This window comes from Corvus hawaiiensis, chromosome 3, assembly GCF_020740725.1.
Source record: "Corvus hawaiiensis isolate bCorHaw1 chromosome 3, bCorHaw1.pri.cur, whole genome shotgun sequence".
Taxonomy (NCBI): domain Eukaryota; kingdom Metazoa; phylum Chordata; class Aves; order Passeriformes; family Corvidae; genus Corvus; species Corvus hawaiiensis.
In genome coordinates this window covers 21612898-21636519 of record NC_063215.1, presented here as the reverse complement: position 1 = coordinate 21636519, position 23622 = coordinate 21612898, and the positions used below count along the sequence as shown (strand labels likewise).

Sequence of the window (23622 nt, the reverse complement as noted above, 5' to 3'; positions counted from 1 at the left end):
CACACTTCCACTCACTTCCACATGAACAGGAGGCTCTCAGCCCCTGAGGAACTGCACTGCCATTGCCATGACTGAGCTCACACATACAAATTAACAACAGGCATTTGGACCTGCCTAAAGCAGTTTAATTGCATTTAATGGGACAACTGGTATGCACCTAAGGATTTGGGTCTAATTCAGTAAATAAGGATTCCTATGCGAAATTATCATGCTAGAAGTAAGAAACCTGTCAAAGAAGAGGTTTCCCTAATCAATATGAGGCCTACAGCAAAACAGCAGTTGACTACAAAGCACTAAGACAACTGGTTCCTGTTCTGAAACAGGAATGTAAGGCTGTTCCTTGGATAAAGCAATGCCCACTCCTTTGTTTTTTTAACTGACAAAATAAAATATAGTAGTAAGGATTTAAAAATCACTTACATTGATTAAACAATTGTGGAAATTCTGAGCCATTATTATTCATTTAGTTAATAAATTTCAGTACAGTTCTGTTGAGTCAAACAAATGGAAAACATGGCCAACTGGGTGGATATATGACTCGATTAGTATACTGAGACAAAACATCCTGTTATGTTTCTGCTACATAGTTTAGCTTATTGATTTAAATACATGGATTGTGCAATTCAGACAGAAGAAGCAAAGACAGCAGTATCACTTGGGACAGAACACAGGCATAGGTAAATGGCCTGAAAGACTAATTACAAGAGACACATGACCCAAACTATGCCTACGGAAAAGAACACTAATATCACCTACAGCAGTCTGAAAAAACATCTTTAATCATTTTATACCTATTCTACCTTTATTAGACATGCCTGTTTTTAAATGGGCAGCCTGAAACAACAACAACATCAGTACACAAATATATCCATCAATGAATTAGATCCCACTTGGATACATACAGTCATACATGGTGAACTTCACACACTATTTATGCATATATACAACTAACAGACTTGTTATACAGTATGATCACACAAAAGGGGAATCTTCATCATCACGGACCAGTACACGTGCAGATAGGAAATACTGCTTCTTTCTCTTTGATCAGCCTATGAGATTTGTGCTCATTCCTTTAAAAGGAGTGACAGTCATCTAGGAGGTGGCAGAAACTGCACATTTCTTTGGGAAATGCAGCAGCCTCAGTTACTGCATGCCAAAGACAGAGAAATGCACCCTCATCCTTCAGCTCAGAGAGAGTCTGAATGATTGCTAAGAGCAGCAAAGGGCTGTGAGCAGAACAACAGGACATACTGCCAAGGACCAATAAGCACAGCAGTGAGGAGATGACTGAAAGAAAAGATCATCCTACAAGGTCACCAGGAGAAGAAGGTCACTCATTTATAAACCTTGTATTTCCATTCTGCTTCATCTGACACTTGGGAGTTCTCTAGTGCTTCTATTAATTATTCCAGTTCATAGCCTAAGAGAATCTGGCTTTTTGAACTTCAAAGCCATTTGGATCCTCTTTGGAAAGCTCTTTATAAGGAAGAGGTTCAGGTCCCACTGCCTCAAAGCTCTGGCAGTTTTGGGCTCTCTCACAGCTCTCAGTTCTCAATGAAAGCTTAATGGAAAGTACACTTTTCCACAAGGAAGATAACGTCTTTTACAAATTATAGAATAGAACCATTGGCAAGTACAGCATAAAGGGCTCACTTGAGTATGTACTGTATCTCCTACAGATTTGATTTACCTAGCAATGTGATTCTCCATTCATGTAGCTACTCTCAAATAGGAAAAAGGTGCAGTGGTATTGATGATACAAAAAGTCCAGGCAAAGAAAGCATGGCAAGTGTGTCAGCAGTAAACCAACTGTGAAACACTGAAGCTGGAGTCCAAGCTGGGATAACTAATAACATGTTACCTTTAAATATAGATGCCTGTAACTGTGCCAGCAATCTGTGAAGTTGCACAGCTAGAACTGTACTTTACTGCCTTAGATGCAGCTTTTTGATATGAATTTTCATTTGTAGTATTTGGCCTTTACCCTCACACTTTTCATTTGGAGGCAAGTCAAGCTGAAACCATTTGAAGTGTACCCAATAAAGGCTGCCATAGCTATCATTAATCTCCAAACATATACTTTTTTAAAAAATCAAATTTCTAAAGAATATTACTATGATCAAAGAGTTCAGGTTCCTCATCAGCTTTAGATGGTATGGACTATCACCATAAATCTTACGTGAATTGTATTACGGCGATGCTTATTTGACAACTCTTCTTACTATCTGCCAGTGTAAAATGTCCTGCAAATACAAAGCACTATCTAAGAATGCTGCACATGTGCAACTCTATGCTCTTGGAAGCTGTTAATTTAACACTAACATACTGGCAAGGATAACAAAAAATAGAGAATAAATATATCCTTTCAGACACAAATTCTCTTGATTTCAGAAAAGAAAATTTCCTGTCAGATTAATGCTGTAGAAAACAGAAGATTTGGTCCACTGTTTTAAAGATTGTTTATTTGAAAAAAGGTAAATAAAGCAATTTCCTAGTACTGGGGTTTGAGATTTTCAAAGCAGATATAGCTATACTTATTCTATAAAGGTATATGTCTTTTATAGGGCAGACAATATGTCCTTGAGCAGACAAGTCCCCCTGCCCAAACTTTAAAAAAGCATATTATTTGACTAAAGAAAGATTCTTTATGAAAACTAAACAGGATATTTGTATAAATGAATATTAAAAACATTCAAACTGTATAATACTATGAATTGGTAACTCACATATTAGTAGAACAAATAAAATATTAGGCTGGATCAATAGTTTTCTGATTTTACTAATAAGAAACTTCTCATTTAAGTTCAAAACTTTGAAGAGTCTTTTCCAAAAATATTCATGGTTTATTCTTCTATGGTAGCTGTGCAATTTGGGAATGAAATTGATGAAAATTAACTTTTACAGATTTCTCGGATTTTCCCCAGAAACTGAACAGGTATTTAAAAGTTTTGTACTGGGGATGAACAAGAATTTACTCTGCAGCTAATTGTACAGAGTCGTTTAGAGTAAAGAACACAGCAGCATTCAATTTTGTTCACCTACGAAAAGACAGATTCTTCACAGCTCTTAGTGGTACTGGTCAACAACAGGAGCAGTGGTGGCAGCTATGACATCCTCAACCATATGTCAAAACTCAGCTCATTTCCATGAACGGCCAGTATTCTATACTGTCACAGGATCATAAAGAGGCAGAAAGCTCCTGTGACTAATTTTTCTATTTTTTTTTTTTTTTTTTTTTTACTTTTCTACTTTTTTTTTCTTAAAGACTAAATATTGCTTCTACAGATGACACAAAATATGGCAGAGTTTTCATTTACTGTTTGTGGTTCTGCTGGCTGTGAATGTGATCTGAATTGGTAGATTTGCAAAATGGATGGCAAGGTGTTTTCCTGAGTTGACAGTAGTTGTACAAAGAAATTTGTCTGTTAAAGCATAAAGCTAAATTAATGAAAGATTTGTGGACATTTCTTCCCACTTTTATGTAATAATCTGTATAGATTTCCTCATGCCAATCTACCCACTCTACATCAACAACAATAAAGGTTTTGCCCCTACACACCTTTCAACTTGCAAATCTTGAAAAATATCACATTTTATTAGACAGAGAAACCATTAGGCAAAATGCCCTCTTTTCTCTGAATTTATAAGCTTTCAATACAATAGACACCATAAAGCTTTAAGATTTTGATTCTATCTCGAAAATGTTAGAAATAGAGAACATATTCTGCTTTTTCATTACAAATTCTCTAAGTATTGGGACCAATGATGTGCATCACGTATAAAGAATGGTGGATGTACGGTTCCTCAGAAGATACAGATGCACTTGTTTAGCAAAATTCTGAATGGAAAAGTTTAGGTATTTCTCTATAATTCAAGAGTGTCTTATTGAAAAATGCAAAGCCCTCAAGCAGATGTATAGATATTGATCGCTACCATAAGAAAACTATATTGTAATACCACAGAGTTTTTACAAAGCCCCTTTAGCAGGTTAATATGTCAAAATAATGTATAACATATTTTAAAACAATTACAAATCCTTGAAGCATACCAAGCAAGAAAAAATTAAATGATATTGTACTAAATGAAGATTAGTTTTTTTGCTGGGTATTGAATTCTTCAACTCTTCAGTGAAAATCTTTGATGCAGAATTGCAGGTTCAAAAATAATACAGTCCTTAACATCAGCAAGTGTCTTTATAAATTACAGGTGGTACTTACTTTCTATTTGCATATACCAAGCACCTGCAACTGTATTATCTGGGTTCTTTTCAGTCCCATTTACAGGTAGAAGAAAATTATAGAGACTTAGCCCAGTACCACACAGAGCATGGCACTTAGAAGCAAATTCAGGACCTTGTATTCAGAAGCACCAGCACCTTGATAATTAAGTTCCTGATTCTCCCAATGGCCCTTGTGTTCAGTTGAAATCAGCTCCATTTACTGGTCTGAATTCTGCAAACAACAGATGGCAAACCCATGTTTTGGCACAGAGCTGTAGATACTGGCTGAAGTCTTCTGGAGATCACGATTAGGGTGAAAATACAAAGGTATCCAAAAATGTTTTATGGGTGGTTATGTCTTCTAGATAGAATGGACGGTGCTGTGTGGTGAGTGCTACTGCTTATGTTATGTGCCTGAAGTGTGTAGCTTTTTCTCATAAGGATAACTTAAAAGATTAATAGACACAGTGTGAACAACAGAAATCGCGAGAAAACTTGGAAGGCAAGAGGGGATAATAAACAGTTTCATACTGATGTGCTTTTGCTTCAAATCTTCTAAACTGCATATGCAATATTTTTGAAACTGCCTCCTCACAGTAGGCTGTAGTTTACACCATAACTTAAAATGCTATGCAAATCCATGTTAACATATATACTAAAGTCTTGCTAGCAAAAAATATTCTGTGTATTTAATACTGTTAATTGTGCTTACCATACCATTTTCTGCCATTATGTTTTCAAATATTAAATAAATTATGCAAAAAATGTATTTCTAATGGTATCTGGTTTTAAACGTTCTCTGGCACTGAAGGTGATAGCAAGTAAATTCAATTCCATTAAAATGAATGGAAAAGTGTGAATACTGATCTAACAGCATTTGAAGCTTTTTTTACCTTTCTCTTACTTCTAAAATTATCAATGTAATCTTAAAAGCTTCTCTAGTTGCTAATGCAATGATATGTTCTTCATCACTACTGTAGCAAAGAAAAAAAATTCCAGAGGTGAAATTTCCTTTCCTGCTTGTTATGATGACATCCATACAATGGCATTTCTAGTCACCAAAAAAATTACATTAAATCTATGTGTAGAGTCTTCAGTGTCCACGTAGGCAAAACTCAAAATAATTGATTGTGTCTTCAATGTATTAGTTTTCACTTTAGTTTGGTTTCTTTTTCCTCTCCAGAGTCAACACATATTCAATGAAAGTTTTGAGCTTTTCTTACTATTTATGTTAATTATATAGACTTTTATAATGTTCTTGAAGAACTTGGTGGAAGTCACAGCTAGAACAAGACAAAAAAGAAGTAATTTTCATCCCTGGAAATAGAGGTAGAAAGAGACGAAAGAGCCAGGAAAGAAGAGCCAGTATAACCAAAGTTTATAGATGAACAATGCAAGCTGAGTGAAGAGCTGAGTGTTTTATTGTATACTTGCTTTAAAAAATAAGGGCACAAAGGGAGAATTCTGACTGAACAAGACGTGTGCAGACTGCTTTTCAAGCTGTTTATTTATGTCACTCATGGATAAACTCAAAACAACCTAAATCACTGTAAAGATTAGAATTTTAACTGAAAGGCTTCCCTATGTTAAAAGCTATAGAGCTGGTTATGTAGTAAAGAATTTTGGCCTATCTAGGTCTAAAGAATAATTATTGGAAGAATTAAATGGACTCTTCCAGTTCGTCAACAGCTACAGGTATTGTTGGCTACCCAAAGAGTGAGTAATAAATGGAAATATCCAAACAAATGTTTTCACTGTCTTGTACCCTTTTGTTTTACAATCTCCTTGATGGATTTGATGAACTCATGCCTTCCCCAAAAAACAAATAATGAAATTCTAGCAAAAATAATAAATTCTAATAACACAAATAATGATTTTTTTTTCTCTTTACTGACTAAACAAAACAATATTTTGAAACTCATTATCGAAATAAATTCTGGCAAAAAAGCACAGACTTCTGTAAGAACAAAACAAATTTTCTGAATTAAAATATGGAAGAAGGCTATATCACCACTCCAATTTTTAGATACTTTAAAACTCATGTTTTATTAGGCTCCAGAAAGAAATGTTTTTCATGGCTTTAATGTATTATAATTATTGTTCCTATCCAGCAAGGTGCTGGAGGCTCATTCTGTTTCTAAAACTAATGCAATTGGTAGGCAAAATCACTCTGTCTGCATAAATGTGTATGTAATGATCATAGCAATGCAGAAAGGAGCTCTATAAAGGTGTTAGGGAAAGAACATTTTAAAATAAGTGCCTAAAGTTTCCATAATAAATTATTATGAATTCAGAATCTGAATGTATGGTATGCACATAGACCAAAACTGCAATCTCCCTTTTTGAAAATTTTCAGGTACTGGAAAACCCATACCCAGAACAAAGCAAATCTGTGCAGTATGCATTTCCCTAGTAGCTGGTCAAACACATCAGTGTTTGGAGTCCTTTTTCTAGTTAGAACAATGAAAGTTCCAGCTACATGACACCTTAACTTTAATAAAACAAGACACTATAAACCAGCAAGGAATAGGCTTTCGCAAGAGAAAGATCGGGTTAGGTTTCCTCCTGTTTCAAAGAACTGTAATTTGACAACTGAATTCTAATGACAACCCTGGAAAAAATCCATGGAGGAGAAGAAAATCAACATGGACGCAGGGATTTGCCTTTCATTGTTTCAGTGCAGGACAAAGGACGGGTAGTTGGGAAAGTGGTCTGTGTGCTGTATATAACCTGAATAGAAGACTTGAGCAAAGACCCCTGTCAGTCTGGCTTCCTCCGGGGGCACGACATTGATTTACACAGAAGATAACTCCTGAGACTGCATAATGTGCAAACATGAATAAAATTTTTCCCTGACAGTGAAAGATTTGACTGTAGTATTATTATCAACTAATCTTCTCCATTAATTTTACAGCTTGCAAAGACAAGCACAAAGTGGATTTTTACAGTAAATAAAATATTTCACTGAAAAGTATTTTGACAATGCATTGACATACATATTTCTTTATGTAAGCCAAACTTGTAAGAAACTTAATGAATTTCTTTTATATCACCAACATAACTGTTGAGGTGCCTACACAGCATGGATCTTTAATAGAAAAAAAATACCATCCCTGAAGACTGTACAAGTCTATGAAGCTGTTTCTCAATATATTCTAGAAAAAAATTGATCCAGTTCCAACAGTTTTCCACTCTCTGGGGGATATGTGATATGGGTCTGAAAGCATATAGCTGACTCAAACAGAATTCATGAGTGTATATGCTCAAATTTGTTAAGTGTTGGGTAAGACTGTATGAAGTATACTTTTAAGAATATGATGAAGAGTTGTTTTATCTTTCCGCTATTTTTGGCATATCTCTCAAACACAGTAAGACGTCAACTCAATGCAAGAAAAAATAATCTCTGAGAAAAATTCCTCAGGTGGCATGCCACTTCTTAGCAACTGATAGATTTCTACTGGAATTATTTATCTCCTGAAATAATCAATACATAGAATCACAGAATCATTTAGGTTGGAATAGACCTTTAACATCATTAAGTCCAACCATAAACCTGACACTGCAAGTCCACCACTAAACCATGGAGCCTAAGTCACTAGCTGTGATCCCCAAGTGCCATTTCTAGACATCTTTTAAATACCTCCAGGGATTTAACCACTTTCCTGGGCAGCCTGTTTCAATACTGGACAACCCTTTCCATGAAGAAATTTTTCCCAAAATCTAAACCTCCTATGGTGCAGCTGAGGCCATTTCCTCTTGTTTTATTGCTTGTTATTTATAGATACTGATACCTTCTTTAACGAAGAAAAAGGCTAACAGTCACATTGCATTATTTTATGGAGCCTTTCATCTGGAATCAGTGTCTATGCTTTAATGTCAGAATAAGTCTACAATTCTAAACTAACAAGTAAAGAGGATATGTGGCTAATTTAGGTTTGTCTTAATTGTGCTTCCTACATAAGCTAAGTACACCTTGTTTCTGTGCACAAGACTGACTGTACTTCATCAGATCAAATTCCGATTGATTTAGGTGGGAAGGGAAAAAACATCTATACTTTGATAAAGCTGCACCACTCTGTTTACCAATAATGATTTTGTTTTCAGTTTAGGAGACAGAATGTCTATATGTCTACTGAGAAAATTCTACAAGACAACAATATCCACTTTTCACCAAAATATTAATTAGGCTTCTAGTGTCTAACTGTAGTCCCACAACACAATCAATGGATAATTTCTCAATGCTTCACATTATGCTTCAAGCATGTAATAGCATATCAAGATCTACAGCCGTCTAAAGACTTGCTTACTTTTCTTTGAGACTAAACTCATCCATATCATGATAGATCCAGTTGCCATTGGGAATCAGAACATTTCTCCCATATTTAAAAAAACCCCAAATTCTATCTCTACAAACGTGCCTTTTTCTCAGATTGTTCAGATTCTTTGGGAGAAGTCTTCAGTTTAATACTGTGTCTACTAACAAAATATGTCTTTTTTTTTCATAGCCTGTTTCTTCCCTCCAAGATGAACATGAATACAAAAGTCTGGTTCCACGTCCAAGCTGCATGAGATATGAGTACCATTAACTGCTTTTCGCTCTGCCATGCAGTGTCTGTATTGGTGTAAACTGCCTTCATAGAGGTGTACGAAAGAGTATCTCTATCATTACTGTGGCTTTAAGCTTCTTTTCACTTTCTATTTTGTATTATTTTTTCTTATGCTCTACAATTTGCTATTGTATATTTGCTAATCTGGTAACAGCCTTGATGATACACAATTAATGGACAGTTAGTATATATAACTTTATTTCTATATATTGCTTTTCATTCCAAAATGTGTCCTTAAGTTGAAAATCTACTGAAAAATGCAATTCAATTATTAAAATTATTCCTATGGCATAAAATCATGACTATAACTAACATACTTCCCTCCCCTCTACAATTTGGGGAAAAAAATTAAAATTAATTTCTCCAAGCCTCTGAGACCTTGTTTTTGGAGGTGTGATATTTACAGCATCATAAAGTTAAGTTTCTTTAGCATTCTTGTTATTTTCTGATTATTAACATTGGAAATTTTCTTCTGAATTTTAGACTCTTCTCTTTCACTTTCTGAAGTTTTCTATTTCCATTCTGTGCTTCTGTTGTTTAAGTATGTAAGTGTGCTTTGCTTCCTAATGCTTTCCAATTAGCAAAGCATTTACTGAGCTTTCACAGTCAATACTCTGTGATGGCAGAACCAGCTTCTGAAGATTTAAAAAGCTGAGACTACCACTATTCAAATAACTCATGAGAAAGGGTAAAATATATAATCACCAGCTATCTTAATGTTTTTAATACATATTGAATACAATTTCGTTGCAACTGGCAAGAGACCACTAAGTTAAGCTTAATTCCATTAAAGCCAGCCACTATGACCATATAATAGGAACGTTTTGCATAACTAAGTTGATAAAACTCTTTGAAGATAATGCTGCTGTTATAGATAAGAGAGTGACGTGGACAGTATGCATTTTTCAAGAAGCATTTTATAAGGCTACACATCAAAGATAATTGGTTATTTTAAGGAAACCTTACACAGAATAGAACATATTTTAGAGAAGTGGAAAGTGCAGAGTTCCATGAAGACACAAAAATTTTTGTTTCGATAACTGTAAACTATAAGACAAACATAAGTCTGTTAGTAGCATGGACACCACACTGGACATACGAGAACAAAAAAGCATCAACCTATGCAATTTAGTACAGTGAAATTCCGCTACATTGAAAAATAAGGGTGTATATATTTCTATCCTAAAATTTTAGTCAAGAAATGCATCCTTTTCTGGACCATTACTGTGAATAGAAAGGAATCAATCTTTTCAACTTTATGCCAGTGCTTCTACGAAAAATAGTGTACATGGAGGTATTAACTATGAAGTTGTGTCTCCATTTTTTTTTAATTGAAGATGACTTGTCTGCTTGATATTTTTAATTTGCTTTTTTGTTTGCTTTCCCCCTTTTGGAGAAGCTGAGTTAAGATAATTAGGCAGCCCTACCTAGAACTGAGATTTATTTGATTTTAGAAAAATCTCTAAAGAAAATCAGAGAAGTTTATAAATGCCTTTGAGTAAATTGTATAAAGCATTATGAAAACGTACCAGGGTGACAATTTCTGCAGTGGAGTGAGAGAGATTAGATGCTTTGCATGTTCTCTGAGCCATGAATTATGATATTCAGAGTGGGTCTATCTCCTTTGAAATCAAGTACTCCTAATATCTGAAGATCTAGCAACAGCTGGCTCATATCTTCATATTCTCAGCATAGACTTCCTCTAAAGCTCATGAGTCTTATCATTCTTTCAAAGCAAATATATGCAAACATGCAGGGTCAGTTCAGTATTCAGAAAGTGTCATCAACATTTGGTAATTATTACACTGCTGTTTAGGAATGATAACTAAAAAAAATGTCATTTATTCATAAACATTACAAAACACAAACATAGCCTTTCTGCTTTTAATGAATATTGAAAAGTTAGTAGTTATTCTTCAGTTAAACTCGTATGACAAGTTTTTATATCTAACCTCGGAAATTGTTTCATAATAAGCTCTCAATAATGACAGACTCCACTGATTTACTGTCTAGAATATCCATTGACTGACTGAACCCCTGATGATGAAGCAATTGTATTCCCAGCAGCATCTATGCTTATACAGCATATGCATACATCTTTGGTTTGATTTCATTTAAAACTTTATTCTGAATTCTTTTGCCTACTTTCCATATGTCTATACTTTTACAAGAGATCTGGAAGCATTAAATCTATGTGCTTAGTTTATCTACTGATCCCATTAATCAGCCTTTGACTACATGCTAGCAATCTCTCTCGAATACACTTGATTTATGTCTGTCATAGACATCATCTTTATTTGGAGTTGTTTTAAAGAATATTTTACAATGACATTATTTTAAAGCTATGCCCTGGTTATATTAATTGCTTTATTCAAATGCTGATAAGGTTGGAATGACACATGACAAATCTCCAGATTAAAAGTAATTTACTAACCATTATGTTCCAGGGGTCTTCTACTTCCATTTTTGCACCAATATAGTAGAAAATTTCTAAAGAGTAGGCCAGCAAGGACATATTTAAACAGCTGGGAGAACATGAAAAGAATGAACTCTTCATCTTATGCTTATAAGTATACTTCATACAGTCTTGATAGCTTTGACAGCTTTTACTGTTCTTTCAAGTTTCTACCATATGACTGTTTTTGAAGCATTTGAAGCATCTGCTTTTTTAGCATAAGCATTGGAAAACCTCCTCCATGATCAAGCTTCCCACTCTTACAGATAACTCCTATTTTTTCATGGCTAGAATGAGCTGTTTTGTTTTGGTTTGTTTTGTTTTGTTTCGTTTTGTTTTGTTTTGTTTCGTTTTATTTTGTTTCCATGGACATTTTTATCTTAAAAAGTCCATTTATAAAGGAACCAATGGAAAATGTCCACCTGAAGAAAATTAGCTTTGCAGTTTAGGAAAAAAATGAAAGCTACTGAGGGTGTGGAGAAGCAAAATTTTTTCTATTACAGACTTCAAATATACTGCATAACAACTAAAAAACCCTGTCTAGTTGTGGCAACAACTAAAAGGTCATATAAAGATACTCCTTAGAAAAACCACAGGACAATATGGTCTTGTTTGTTAATCTATTGTCTCAACTACTCACCTCACCTACTTTGGTAAAGTTCACAAGTTTCAGTAAGATGCAAGTTACCCCAATATGAGCAAGAGAAATTATAGTCTAGAGAAATGAACCTTGCTGTGATATGGCAGTCCTTGCCATCCTGCCCTTGCATCTTCACCACGAAGTTTAGCATTTACTTAGACCCAAGAACAACATTTAAACTCCAGGCCTTTAGTACTTAATTGCAATCCCAGTTGGAGTCTGCGCTTCCACATTGGCATACAATAGCTTATAGGACATAGCCATCATAAATTTTGGTCAGTGATTCCATATGACAAACTCAAAACAAATGTGTTCTCATACAAAAATATTATATTCAAAGTTATATTTTACTAGATGTATTCACAGAATTAATTTCTGATAATTTGATCTAATTCAAACATTTTAGATGCTTGGCTTTGTAAAACAGCTCAAAATTTATTTTGCTGCCATTCCTGATTTCAATCAGGAAACAAGCTTTTCAGAATGTTTGTGAATGAGTCAGAATACATCTGACATTAATACATGTACACCCTCAAAGATAAACACACAAAAATATCAAAAACTTCCTTGTGATGTCATTTATATTATCCAAGTAATTAATCAGTCAGACAAGACATACATGAAAAGAACTTCGATTATAATCCCTGGCGGTAGCACAGTGAGAGAAAAATTACATTCAGGAAAACAGGAAGAACACAACTGTGAAGCATAACTTGTGCAGTGAAGTGAAAGAGATAAATTCAGTGTAAAAATATACTCATGCCACTAAAAATCAAGCTAAAACAACACTTGTAGTGGAAGAGAGTGCCTCAACTTTAAATCTTAAACCATTCTAATTTCCAGAGATTTCTGTCTAATAATAGCCTTACATATCTTTGCCACTCTAAACTGCTGTCAGAGAACAACACTCATTTTCCTTATACCTGAGATCAGGAGGGGACTAACATTCAGGTGATTTTTTCTTCTTTTTTTTAAATTAACTCACAACTGACCTCTCCATTCAGAAAGTTGTCTAGAGTGCCATGAGTATTTAATGCAGTTATCAAGAATATTCATCTCAGAGAGTTTCAGTTCTTTACACCTAACTTTGAATATTTCCATAAAATGGAAGCTGAACATATTCCCTCTCAACAGCCACTGGAGAGAGACAGAGGTAAATCTCTCTCAGAGACAGTAAAAGTAGCTATTACCTCTGCCACCTTAAGCAAAACTCCGAAAGTTACCTGCAATAAATATTGGCCAATCTCTATCTTCACCCCATTGTGTAAGCAGGGTTATCTTAAATTCTTATTTAAATAATAATAAAAAAATATTTATCTGTTGAATAAAGTAGTTTACATACAGCAATCAAACCCACTCGTGCATTTTCATACTCACAGATCCCCGGATTATGATATAATGGCTGAAAGCCATCCACATATGTGAAGTAATATTCAGCACTACTCCGATGAAAACATTGGCAACTGCTAAAATGCTCGCAGAAATAAAAGAAATCATGCTGGATATTTATCCTTTGAACTATATATAGCCCTGTAGAATGATGTGAGCCTGTGAATTACAGTAACAAAACCTGTTGGCTGTTTTTTGTAATAGGTGGTGGAGAAAGAGGTTCTTGTCATGATAATAGCTGTGATTCTGAATAGACTTCCACAGCAAAATGCATTACAAACGGGCACCACAGGACAGTCAAAGTTTTCACTCATTTATAGATATTAAAACTGTGTAAATTATGTACTGTTGCTGCTTTAATGCTTTACTCTAGTTATTATTCTGGATCATAATGGGGATAACTTCCTGGGTCATCAGCCAAACCCAAAGGCTTTGTCCTAGATATTCATAGATATACATACTTCCATATGTACTTCCAAGAGAGAATGAGCACTCAACCCCCTTGCAGCAAGATATATTATTGATTAAAGAATGGTGATATTGTCAATTTCTAATAAAGCTGCTGCCACTATCTCACTTCTAAATTATGCTGAAACAAAGGAGAAACACTGCCGAAATACAAAATTACACAGTGCTTAATTTCAGTCTTGTTAGTTCGTTGTTTTAGAATGGCATTGAATTCAGCTGAGTATGCTGGACTCATTGAAACTGTTCAGAGAGCACTTTGAAAGGGAAGAATTTGACCTCCCTTTTCAAAGGCATAGAGAGGTAAGCAAAACATCAAGATCAGATTTTTCCTCCTACCTACTCTCAACTAATTCCAGTCTGGTGTGGGTTTTTTTTAAGAGAGTATTGATCGAGATTTAAAGAATAGAGATTTAAAGAATAAAGTAAAATCATAATTTTACTTCTTAGCTGTTCCTGTCTTTGTTGTGAATAATACAGTGTTCTGCAGTTTACAAATTAATTACGGTCCCTCCATTACACTCTCCTCAGAATATCAACTGACAGGATAAGAGGCAATGGGCACAAACTGAAATAGAAGAAATTCCACTTAAAATTTAGAAAAAAACTTTTTTCACTGTGAAACTGATAAAACATTGGATTAATTTCCCAGAGAGTTTTTGCAGTCCCCATTCTTGTTGACACACAAAACCCAGCTGACATGGACAGTGTCATGGGCAACCAGCTTTTAGCTGGTGGGCTGTGAATGGAAAATCTCCAGGGATGTCTTCCAAACTCAGCTATTTCTGTTATTCTATGAAATAATTCCACCTTAAGGCATCTGCTGAACATGCACTTTCAGCATAAAAGCTCAAATCATGACTGCATTCCCAGAAGAGAACTGAGCAACTAAGAGCTCAAAGACACCTTTGACACTGGAGGTCAGTACAGTATTTCTTGCCTGATAATCTTAGACTTTATTCTTGGCCAAAGCTGGTGTTACCGTTGCATTTCCAGGGCAAATGTTGGCATGAAAAAACTCTTATTTAGGCAATCTCTTTAAATAAATATAGTAATAATATAGCAATCTGATATCCAGTGCCTATTTTCTTTGTAAGATGGTTATTAACTGAAGATTCAGTCTCCCTCTTTTCTTGGCTAATCCTTCACTTACTGAATGTCACCTGGAGTCAGGTAAATGGCCAGTGTTTCAAACAGTCCAGTTTGGTACATAGAGTTCAGAGGCCACTGCATGGTCAGAAACACGTTTCAGTACTGATTTATTATTCCATTTATAGAATGCTAAACTGATAGTGAATAAGACGTTTTGCCATCAGAATATTTTTCTGATGCTGCACTACACAGTTTACCTCTGCAGATGCAGTTTGTGGTTTTGTCTAGCCTACCTGGGCATGACTAGACACTGAAGGGGAAGGAAACTATCCCAAAAGTCAGCTCCTTCCTAGTTCCAGGCAACCAGTAATGCTTCACTGATTCAAACCAAGAGCAGATTCCTTTACCATACTTGATCACCTGTGTTGTAAGAGAAATACGAAGCAGAGCTTCTTTCAGATCCATCCCTCCCTTGCCCGTTAGTTCAGTTTACAGTGCCAGTTACTTTCCTGACCATGTATAGCTTACAAGAGCTCATGAGAGCACCAGATGTGAGGAAAATTCCTTTTCCTTAAATCTTGAATGGCCATAAAAGTCAGGATAGGTGTTTGTCATTAGTCATTTAATATTGATAGGTAAGTTAGACTGTCCAAAACACATAAAATATCCATACTTTTCCCCAAATCTGGAAGTCATTGGCTATCTAAATGCATAAACACTCTTGGATACACCAAAGTTCTTATTTAAAAGACTTATTATTTCATTTTCTGAGAAATTTGGCAAAACGTGTCTCAAATGTTGTGCTAAAACAGCTTCTTCCTTGACTTCAGAAACAATTATTCTGTAAAAATAAAAATTATTAATAAAATTTTAAGAGGTAATAAACAGTTTTTAGTATTTCTTGCTTCCCCTTCTACTTTAAATTATTTCAAGGAAAAAGTCCTATAACCAGGAAGCAAAGAAGTCCCAACAGTGGAACCCGAAAGGCCCAAGAACTTCCAGACAGGAAACCACACATGAGATTCATTTTGAACAATGCACAAGAACACAATCTGAATGTGCAAGAATAAGAAAAATCTAGTGAGGATTGGACACTTCTAATATACTTTGCTATGCAGCAATATTTAAATAATATATCTGGAAATGAAAATTAATATATTAAAGGGGCCTGATTTTATTTTCATGTACATGTGGCACTTAGGGACACGGTTTAGAGGTAGACCTGGCTGTGTTAGCTTAATAGTTGGTCTCAATGAACTTAAAGGTCATTTACAACCTAAATAATTCTGATTTTCTTTTTGTCTGTGTTCATAGCAGTGATGAGAAGTAAGAGGATGAAGCTCATATTGGAAATGTGTGCATTTCTAACAGTGCAGATACGCAGAGTATCCTTGATGAAGAAGGTACTGCTGGGGAAAGAGGAAGGGCCACCTCAAGAGAGGAAGGTATTCCCTAGAGGGATATAAATAATTGTGGAAGATAGAGGACTTTTCTGGTTGGTTTTTTTGTTTGGTTGGGTTTTTTTTTTTTGCATGGAGTACCTCAGATGTAGGAAAATAGTAAAAAATGATGCCTTTCTTTCTCCAATCTACTCAGCATTTAAACATTTCTACTTTAGGTGAAGTGTCATCTACTGTGCCTTCTTCATGGCAGTCATGAGGAGCAATTACTGGGGCTGTCCTCTGCCAGCTTGGATCACCTTCTAAGAGGAAAAGCATTTGCCTTCAGTTCTTTTCCCCACTCTCATGCATATTTATCTATTTTCTAAACCTAGTGACAATGGAGGAATACACACTTTGCAGAAAGAGCAAAACTTAGGCATCTAGGGATGCTTAATGCAAGGGACACTCTTCTGGGGCACAACCTGAGAGAAGGGAAAAGCACAGCATTTGGCCAAAACAGGTACTGTGCAATGATAAAGCCTTTAATATTTCCAGTTTCCAGCAGAACTGTTGGCAAAACTCAAGTCAGAGTCCTTAAATTGCTGACACCATTTTGTTTCCATTCAATCTGATCCAGCTGCAGCTAGGTGAATACTGCAGTGAGTGAGTTGTTGAGGCATTACCAAGACTTTTTCCATTTAAGTCAGAGAGATACTGCCTGTCTAGAGAGGTCAGTCCAAGAATATAGCAAAGCTCATGGTAGCACATGATAGAAGGCTGCTTTTGGTGTTTATTACCCCATCTTGGTATTAGTTGGCTAGATTCAACCTGTTTGCACACTTGAATAAATCCTCAAATCAGCAGTATCAAAGGCAGCTTTTCTTACTGAAGTGCTGCCATGCATAGCTTTATTAATGCCAGCCTGAATTTCTTCACAACACTCTATGTCTTACATCTGTCGTGAAGCTGATGGAACACACCTGGTAAATGATGTACTAATGCCATCACATCAACCCCTATGGATTGCTGCTAGTTTCTAAGTAAATAGCTAACTTTTACATATGGCATTTTTAGCAATCTGGATTGTTCCCCTACTTCTCTTCTGTTGCATTTGCAATAAGCAAAGGCATCTGACTTTAAGAAAATGCCCAAACTCAATGCCCAAACTCTATTTTCTCTATTTCTATGTAGAATTTACTCTAAACATTTATTTTCCTTCTAGTCTCATACTAAACTAAACTGTATCAGCTTTAAAGGGTTCCCTTACTGTTCAAAGCATCCATAGAAGAGAAAGAACAAGAACACAAGCCAGGTACTGGGAAGAATATAATCATGATTAATTCCTTGGTTGGATAATTTGGTCTGGTGATAGAGTTGTGATTAAATAGCCATATTAATTATTTATTTAAGAATTTGTTTAAAATATAGATCATGATTTCCAAATGTCTGAGGAAAATAGTTTCCATTAATCTATACAGAACAAAATAAAGACTGCTAGAGTCATCAGCCATCCAGTTTGTTCTAAAGCATAATTTCTATCTTGCCCTTTCTTTCTGTTGAGACACCTCAAGGCTGAAAATTGCACAGGTGACTTGGGATGCCAAGTTCCCATTCACCTTCATAGCTATCCAAGGCCTTTTGGATGTTTGAAGAAATTCTGATATCAGAGTATCTTACTAATGTAAAAGCACCCCTGCCACTTTTGGGGGTACTGCAACTGCAGCTGCTGGCTGCCTGCCTGCTGGGCTGTGTTTTCATTCCCCTTGCTCTTCAGCTGCCAGACAGCTCTCCTGGCCTACCCCTCACAACTCTTGTTGCTCAGCCATCTCCATATTCTTGTTTGCCTCAATCTGACCATCACATCCACTAAACAACTGGGGTTTCTTCTTTCCCAAGTTTCCTTTCCTACAAAAGACTGACCTTCTTAATATCTAGCTTCATGCACAATGCAGAACAATTCTGAAAGTGGTGTCAAGCTCTGTTCTCTAATAGGCAAAGCAGAGTCTGATCCTATGAAGTCTGGTAGGAGCTTCTGGTTAAATTCACTGGCTTTAGAGTCTGAGCAGAATTAGACCATTTGATGCTAAATTCTCAGGATGTGTCTGAATAAAAATAGTACAAATACTGTGTCATTCAAGCTCTTCATCCATAATATATTCATCTTGAAGTGCATAGCTGCCATGCATATATTTATGTAACTACTATCTGTAGAAATATTTAAGCATTCAGTTCAACTCTGAAAAAAAATATTTAGAAAAGTTAAGGAAGGCTAAATGGTGAGCACAATTAAGAGAGATAGTCATTAGACATACATGTCTTCAGAAGGCAGAAAATCACTAACATTTTCACCTGAATCACTGAAGATGTATAACATAGCTAGAAAGTGTACAGAGAGGAACAAGGATGGCCAGACATATGTAGAAGTGAGGAATATAAGCAGACCACAACTTTTCAGTTAATAAGTAGACAGCTTAAAGTGGCAATGATAAGCACTGACTTTTCACAGTCGAAACACTTGAGGCAATCCATAAAATCTTCAAACACAAGGCTTAAAACAAAGACAATGTAATTAATTTATAGAACCTATTTCCATAACGTTATTGAAATCAATAATGTAAACATGTTAAAAAACAAGACTGGATAAAATCATGAACAATTGAGACACCAGAAGCTTTTAAGCACAGTATGACCTCCAGCCTGAGAGGACCAGACACAACAGAAGCTGGATATGGATCAGACAGGAACGCAGCAGCATTCCCCACAAACCCCATCTTCTGTATTGCTTTTCACCATCACCTACTGAGAACTTTGGTCTCTCCCATTTCAGCAGCTGTCATGCACTTGCCCTACACTGTTCCAAACCTTCACAAATAAAAATGCTGCATGTAACCTGGTCTATGTATGCAGTAAGTGCCGAGGGCTACAGGAACATCTCTGCCTCCACACCCTGTCCAGCTGGTAGAGCTATGCAGAATCTCCTTACACCTGCCTCTACTTTTTCCAGATTTTCGCTTCCTTCCTTCCTAACCTTAACTGTGCAAAGTCTTTGATGCTGCAATACAAGCACGGTCATATTAATCACCAATATTTTTATTCTGTTGCATCTCTGGCAGGCTCTTGGCAGTATAGGAACAAACAACCCAGTAATAAATGAACTTTTAAATGCAGCAAGCTTTACTATTCAGCAGCTGGCATGTGGTCTCTGATCAAAACTTAACTTATACAACCCCTGCATAGGCAATGCCAAATAGCAATAACACTAATAAACAATGTAAGACTCTGCTCTGACCTCAAGTTAAGAACACAGGTCAACTATCTTCCTAACTATACCAAAATCTATTACTTCAGGAGCTCTTTTCCTAAGCTACACTAACACACTACTGAATTGCAGCAAGGTAGGTAAGTAGGAGCACAGTGCTCATTAAATCTCCATAAACAATTAACTTTTGCCGCTGAGCACTACAACAAAACAACCTGTCTGCTGCCATGGGATGTTGTTTCACTTCATGTAGGTCATTGGTGAGGTAATAGACAGTTTTACCCAGCAACAGCAGAAGAGTAGCAAAATCCCAGCACAACACATCCTTTGATTGGCTTAATAAAAATATAGATCAAGTTTATAGCAGTAGAAATTGAAAAAAAAAAGCAATTACCTCACTTAAATGTATTTCAAATGCTTGTAAAATACACAGAATTTTACTGATAAAAATACCCCAACAAAACATACATTTAATGTAAAAAAATGCCTTAAACTTACCTCTTAGTTTACACTGATTTAATATATTTTTTCTTCTACTTTTCAACTTTCCTTGCATCTTGGGAATATAGTGGTTTTCTCCACCCGTTTCCTTCCTCTCACCTCCTCCCCCTCCAATCTGGCCTCCTTTCCTTCCTTGGAGGTTTTTAAGCTTTAATTTGAGAGTGTAAAGCTGAAAAATATTTGATACAATTTTTTTTTTTAATTAGAGAATTGAGCTCCTCACCATGGTTGAAGCATTTCTGGGAACAGCACCAAAAAGCTGGAAGCTACTGCAGTGAGTAGCCACAGCATATCTCTTGAAATCATCACTCATTTATTTTTCCCAGACAACTAATGTTTCAGCATTTTACTTACAGACATGACTGCAGTTTAGGAAACTAGAAATGAGTCCGAGTCTCTTTGTTCAATTTTGGAACGTGAAAACTAGATTCCCAAATTCCAGCGTGGGCCCATCTCCAGCTGGAACAGGAACAAGACTCACCAAGTGGGATTTGACAATGTATGAGCTGAGGCTTAAGTTAGGCACATTTTAAATGAGCTCAGAAGGGTATTGATGATTATATGTTCCAACTGGAGGAGGTAGTTGTCAGTCTGCCTGCAGTGTGCATGTCACCACACCAGGGAAGGGGAAATATTTTAGCGCTTGTGTGGGATTGGGCTTGCTGAATGGAGCACTTGGGAAGTCTCCTCTCCTATAATTTGGATATTGTTGGGAAGGGAGGAAAAAAGTATAGGTTAGATATAACCTTTAGGAACTCTGCAATATTCATTCACACTGAGGGGTGTTGGAGAGACTTGGCATTTCTATATGCGAGTGGAAGCCTACAGCCTGTTTTAGGTTTCCATTAACTGGCACTAGATTGTGCTTACAGCCTGTATGTATACATTTTTTTAATCTTGATTTAGTATGGCTAGAGGTTGTTTTCATCTAATAAAGAACATTTTTCTGATATGATATAAAATTTGTGGTAATGCTAAATAAGTCATATCTTCTCTAAAGGCTTACACATTTCAGATATGTGAATAAGAGTAGTCTTCCTCTCCATTCCTTTTCTGTTAATTCATTACATTTCAGTCTTTCCTTTTACATTACTGCTGCTTGAACAGTAGCAAATTGCTCCTACAATCCACTTATTTGTGTAAAAATCAGCAATTACATCTCTACTTTTTTACACAATCTATCTGCATATTCTTTCAAAGACAGTATTTCCCTTTTAGATATTATACTGACTACAAACTGGACCCTTTTCAACCAGTAAATAAAATGTTTTAGAGTAATTGAATGTGTATATTTCTGTGTATTTAGTTAACATGTATTAGGCATATAAAATCAGTTCTGAACTAGTTTGTTGCAGATGCATTAGCTTCTCATTTTTCTCAATCAGAATATGATACATTGATAACTCCTCTTGCTCATTTTTTGCATCTCTAAGTATCGTTTATTTTCTGTTTCCTGCTGTTTACATCATCTGCTGACTTCATTAACATGCTGTTCACTTGCTTTCTTTAATACTATTAATGAAACTGTTAAATAAGGCTGAAACAGAAACCAATCATTATAGCAGCACATCGGACAACTGGAATGTGTCATCAGCCAAGGTTTCCGCAGCAAGGTCTAAAACCCCATTCGTAAAAATCATTCCTTCTAATTGGTTTCACTAAGTTATTCTTTTTTCAATTGACTGATGTTTAATTGTGGCATTATCAGAAAGCCATTTGTGAAACCTTGGCATAGAAAATCTGCTTATGTACTTGCTCTTGTCTAAACCAAACCTACTGGAAAGTTCGGATTTGCTTCAGAATGGGTTTTGGACTACTTCCTACAGCTCTCCTTTCTATTTACCTCTTCATACTGACTATTTCATACCATAGTTTACCCTTAGAGATTTGAGATCCTTGAATTAACTCCATGCAATTGATAAAACAATTAGGTTCCTTTAAGGCTGTGCAGAAGGATATGTGATAACAAACAAATAATATTAAATAGAAGATAATATTATTTACTTAAACAGACACACATAGTGAGAATATATATGAACTACAGACACAAACAATTCCAAATACATTTCCATCATAACTAAGGGAAGCATGAGAGGTTGCTGTTAAACATCAAAAAACATAAACACAGGAGGAAAAGACCCATTTTACCTGCAGTTACTGGTGACCTGCAAACACACTAACTGAGAATAAATTAGGCTAGAAATGAGAAGGTAAATAACAACCATCAGGAATGTGAGCCTTCAGATTAGTCTTCCAGTACACGTAGCCAAGGCAACGAACCTTGTGCCTTTAATACAAAGCTGGCTTGGTTCGAAGAAGGAGTTGTCAAGGGGTTCCTTGAAAAGGCAGTGTACCCATCCCTGATCTCAGACATGGTGGCCCTATCTGCCTTCCAGCTCTGCACGCACGACAGAAAATACCAACAATTCTTCACCCCTAACTTTGTCTTTGAAATTACTGAATCACATTTTCTTTGTATTGAAAGTCTGGAATAAATACTGCTCGGTTTTGATGAACTTCAATTGACTCATGAAATCTAAAAATAAAAAAATGGAATTATTAATCTTCATTACTAAAGACACAAGCTGCTGAATTTTTAGTCTCAAGGTTCTGGCCTCTAAAAAATTGGTTATCAGTAAGTACACATGGGGGAAAGCTTCAGAAGCAAGGGCACTCTTGAAGACAGTGGATTCTGGCACTGACCAAGGTTTTTGTTGAAAAGCCCAAGTTCACTGCTCCTGACATACAGCAATTACATCAGGGTCTGCTGCCTCCCAGTCGTATCAACATGAACCTGGCAAAAATGGATATAATCTAGACCAAAACAACATACCCTTGTTCTCCTTTTGGGACCAAAAAGCTGGAAATCTCTAATGGCTTAGAAAAGATGGAAAATATTTGAATTCAGGTCCCCAGAACTATTTTGAACCTGAGAAGTGACAGAGCTGATAGAAAGGGACAATTGGGCATTTTTGTACTCATCATATTTTGAGTATATAGGTAATTTCATTCTGAGGTTTTCATCTCAGAAAACACTTGTGGGCATTCAAAAATTTCAGCATATCTTTTTATACAAAAAAGACAGTCTCAATTAAAAAAGTTATCAAAGTATTTTTAAAGGATATGTATGTGATTTCATGGAATGAAGCATTTTTGACCCTCCATAGAGCATTCTCCTCTAAGTTTTTAACTCTTATCAGTGGAAGAAGAAGCTTTGGTGAAAGTTACTTAACCTTTATAGTGTATTATTTACATAGACTACTTAAAGAAAACTAACAGGGCTGTTACTCTAGGTACAATTTTTTTACTTGGCTGAATAGTTTTTGGCCTTTTGAAAGCACACGATTCATTGTTTTCATCAGCCTATGATCATAATGATACAAAGAAAAGTCACAGTAATTATAGAGCAGTCTTCATAAGAGCTATATTTAATAAGCTATGTTCATCCCTGTTCCAACTCCACTAGCTTCTGTCAAAAGCAAGGATATATTTAACCGTTATGTGCTAGCTTGCATAGCTACAATTATTATCCTTGAGAAAGCAGTAATGCTTTGGCCCTTTCAGAGGTTAAACCTTACTTTCTGTCTGTTAACAAAAATACTGAATAGTT

The 23622-nt window shown here is 35.8% G+C and overlaps 1 protein-coding gene across 16 annotated transcripts in view; it reads right to left on the bottom strand.

Annotated features, from left to right (window-relative positions):
* DLGAP2 (DLG associated protein 2) overlaps positions 1–23622 on the bottom strand; it is a 466127-nt gene that overhangs the window by 280939 nt on the left and 161566 nt on the right. For 6 of the 16 annotated variants that reach the window (XM_048296309.1, XM_048296310.1, XM_048296312.1 and 3 more), the window contains exon 2: positions 20010–20181. The exons of the other annotated variants lie outside the window; for them this stretch is intronic. In XM_048296309.1, the coding sequence (XP_048152266.1) occupies positions 20010–20181 (172 nt within the window). The remainder of the gene's footprint in view (positions 1–20009; positions 20182–23622) is intronic. 16 annotated transcript variants of the gene reach the window in all.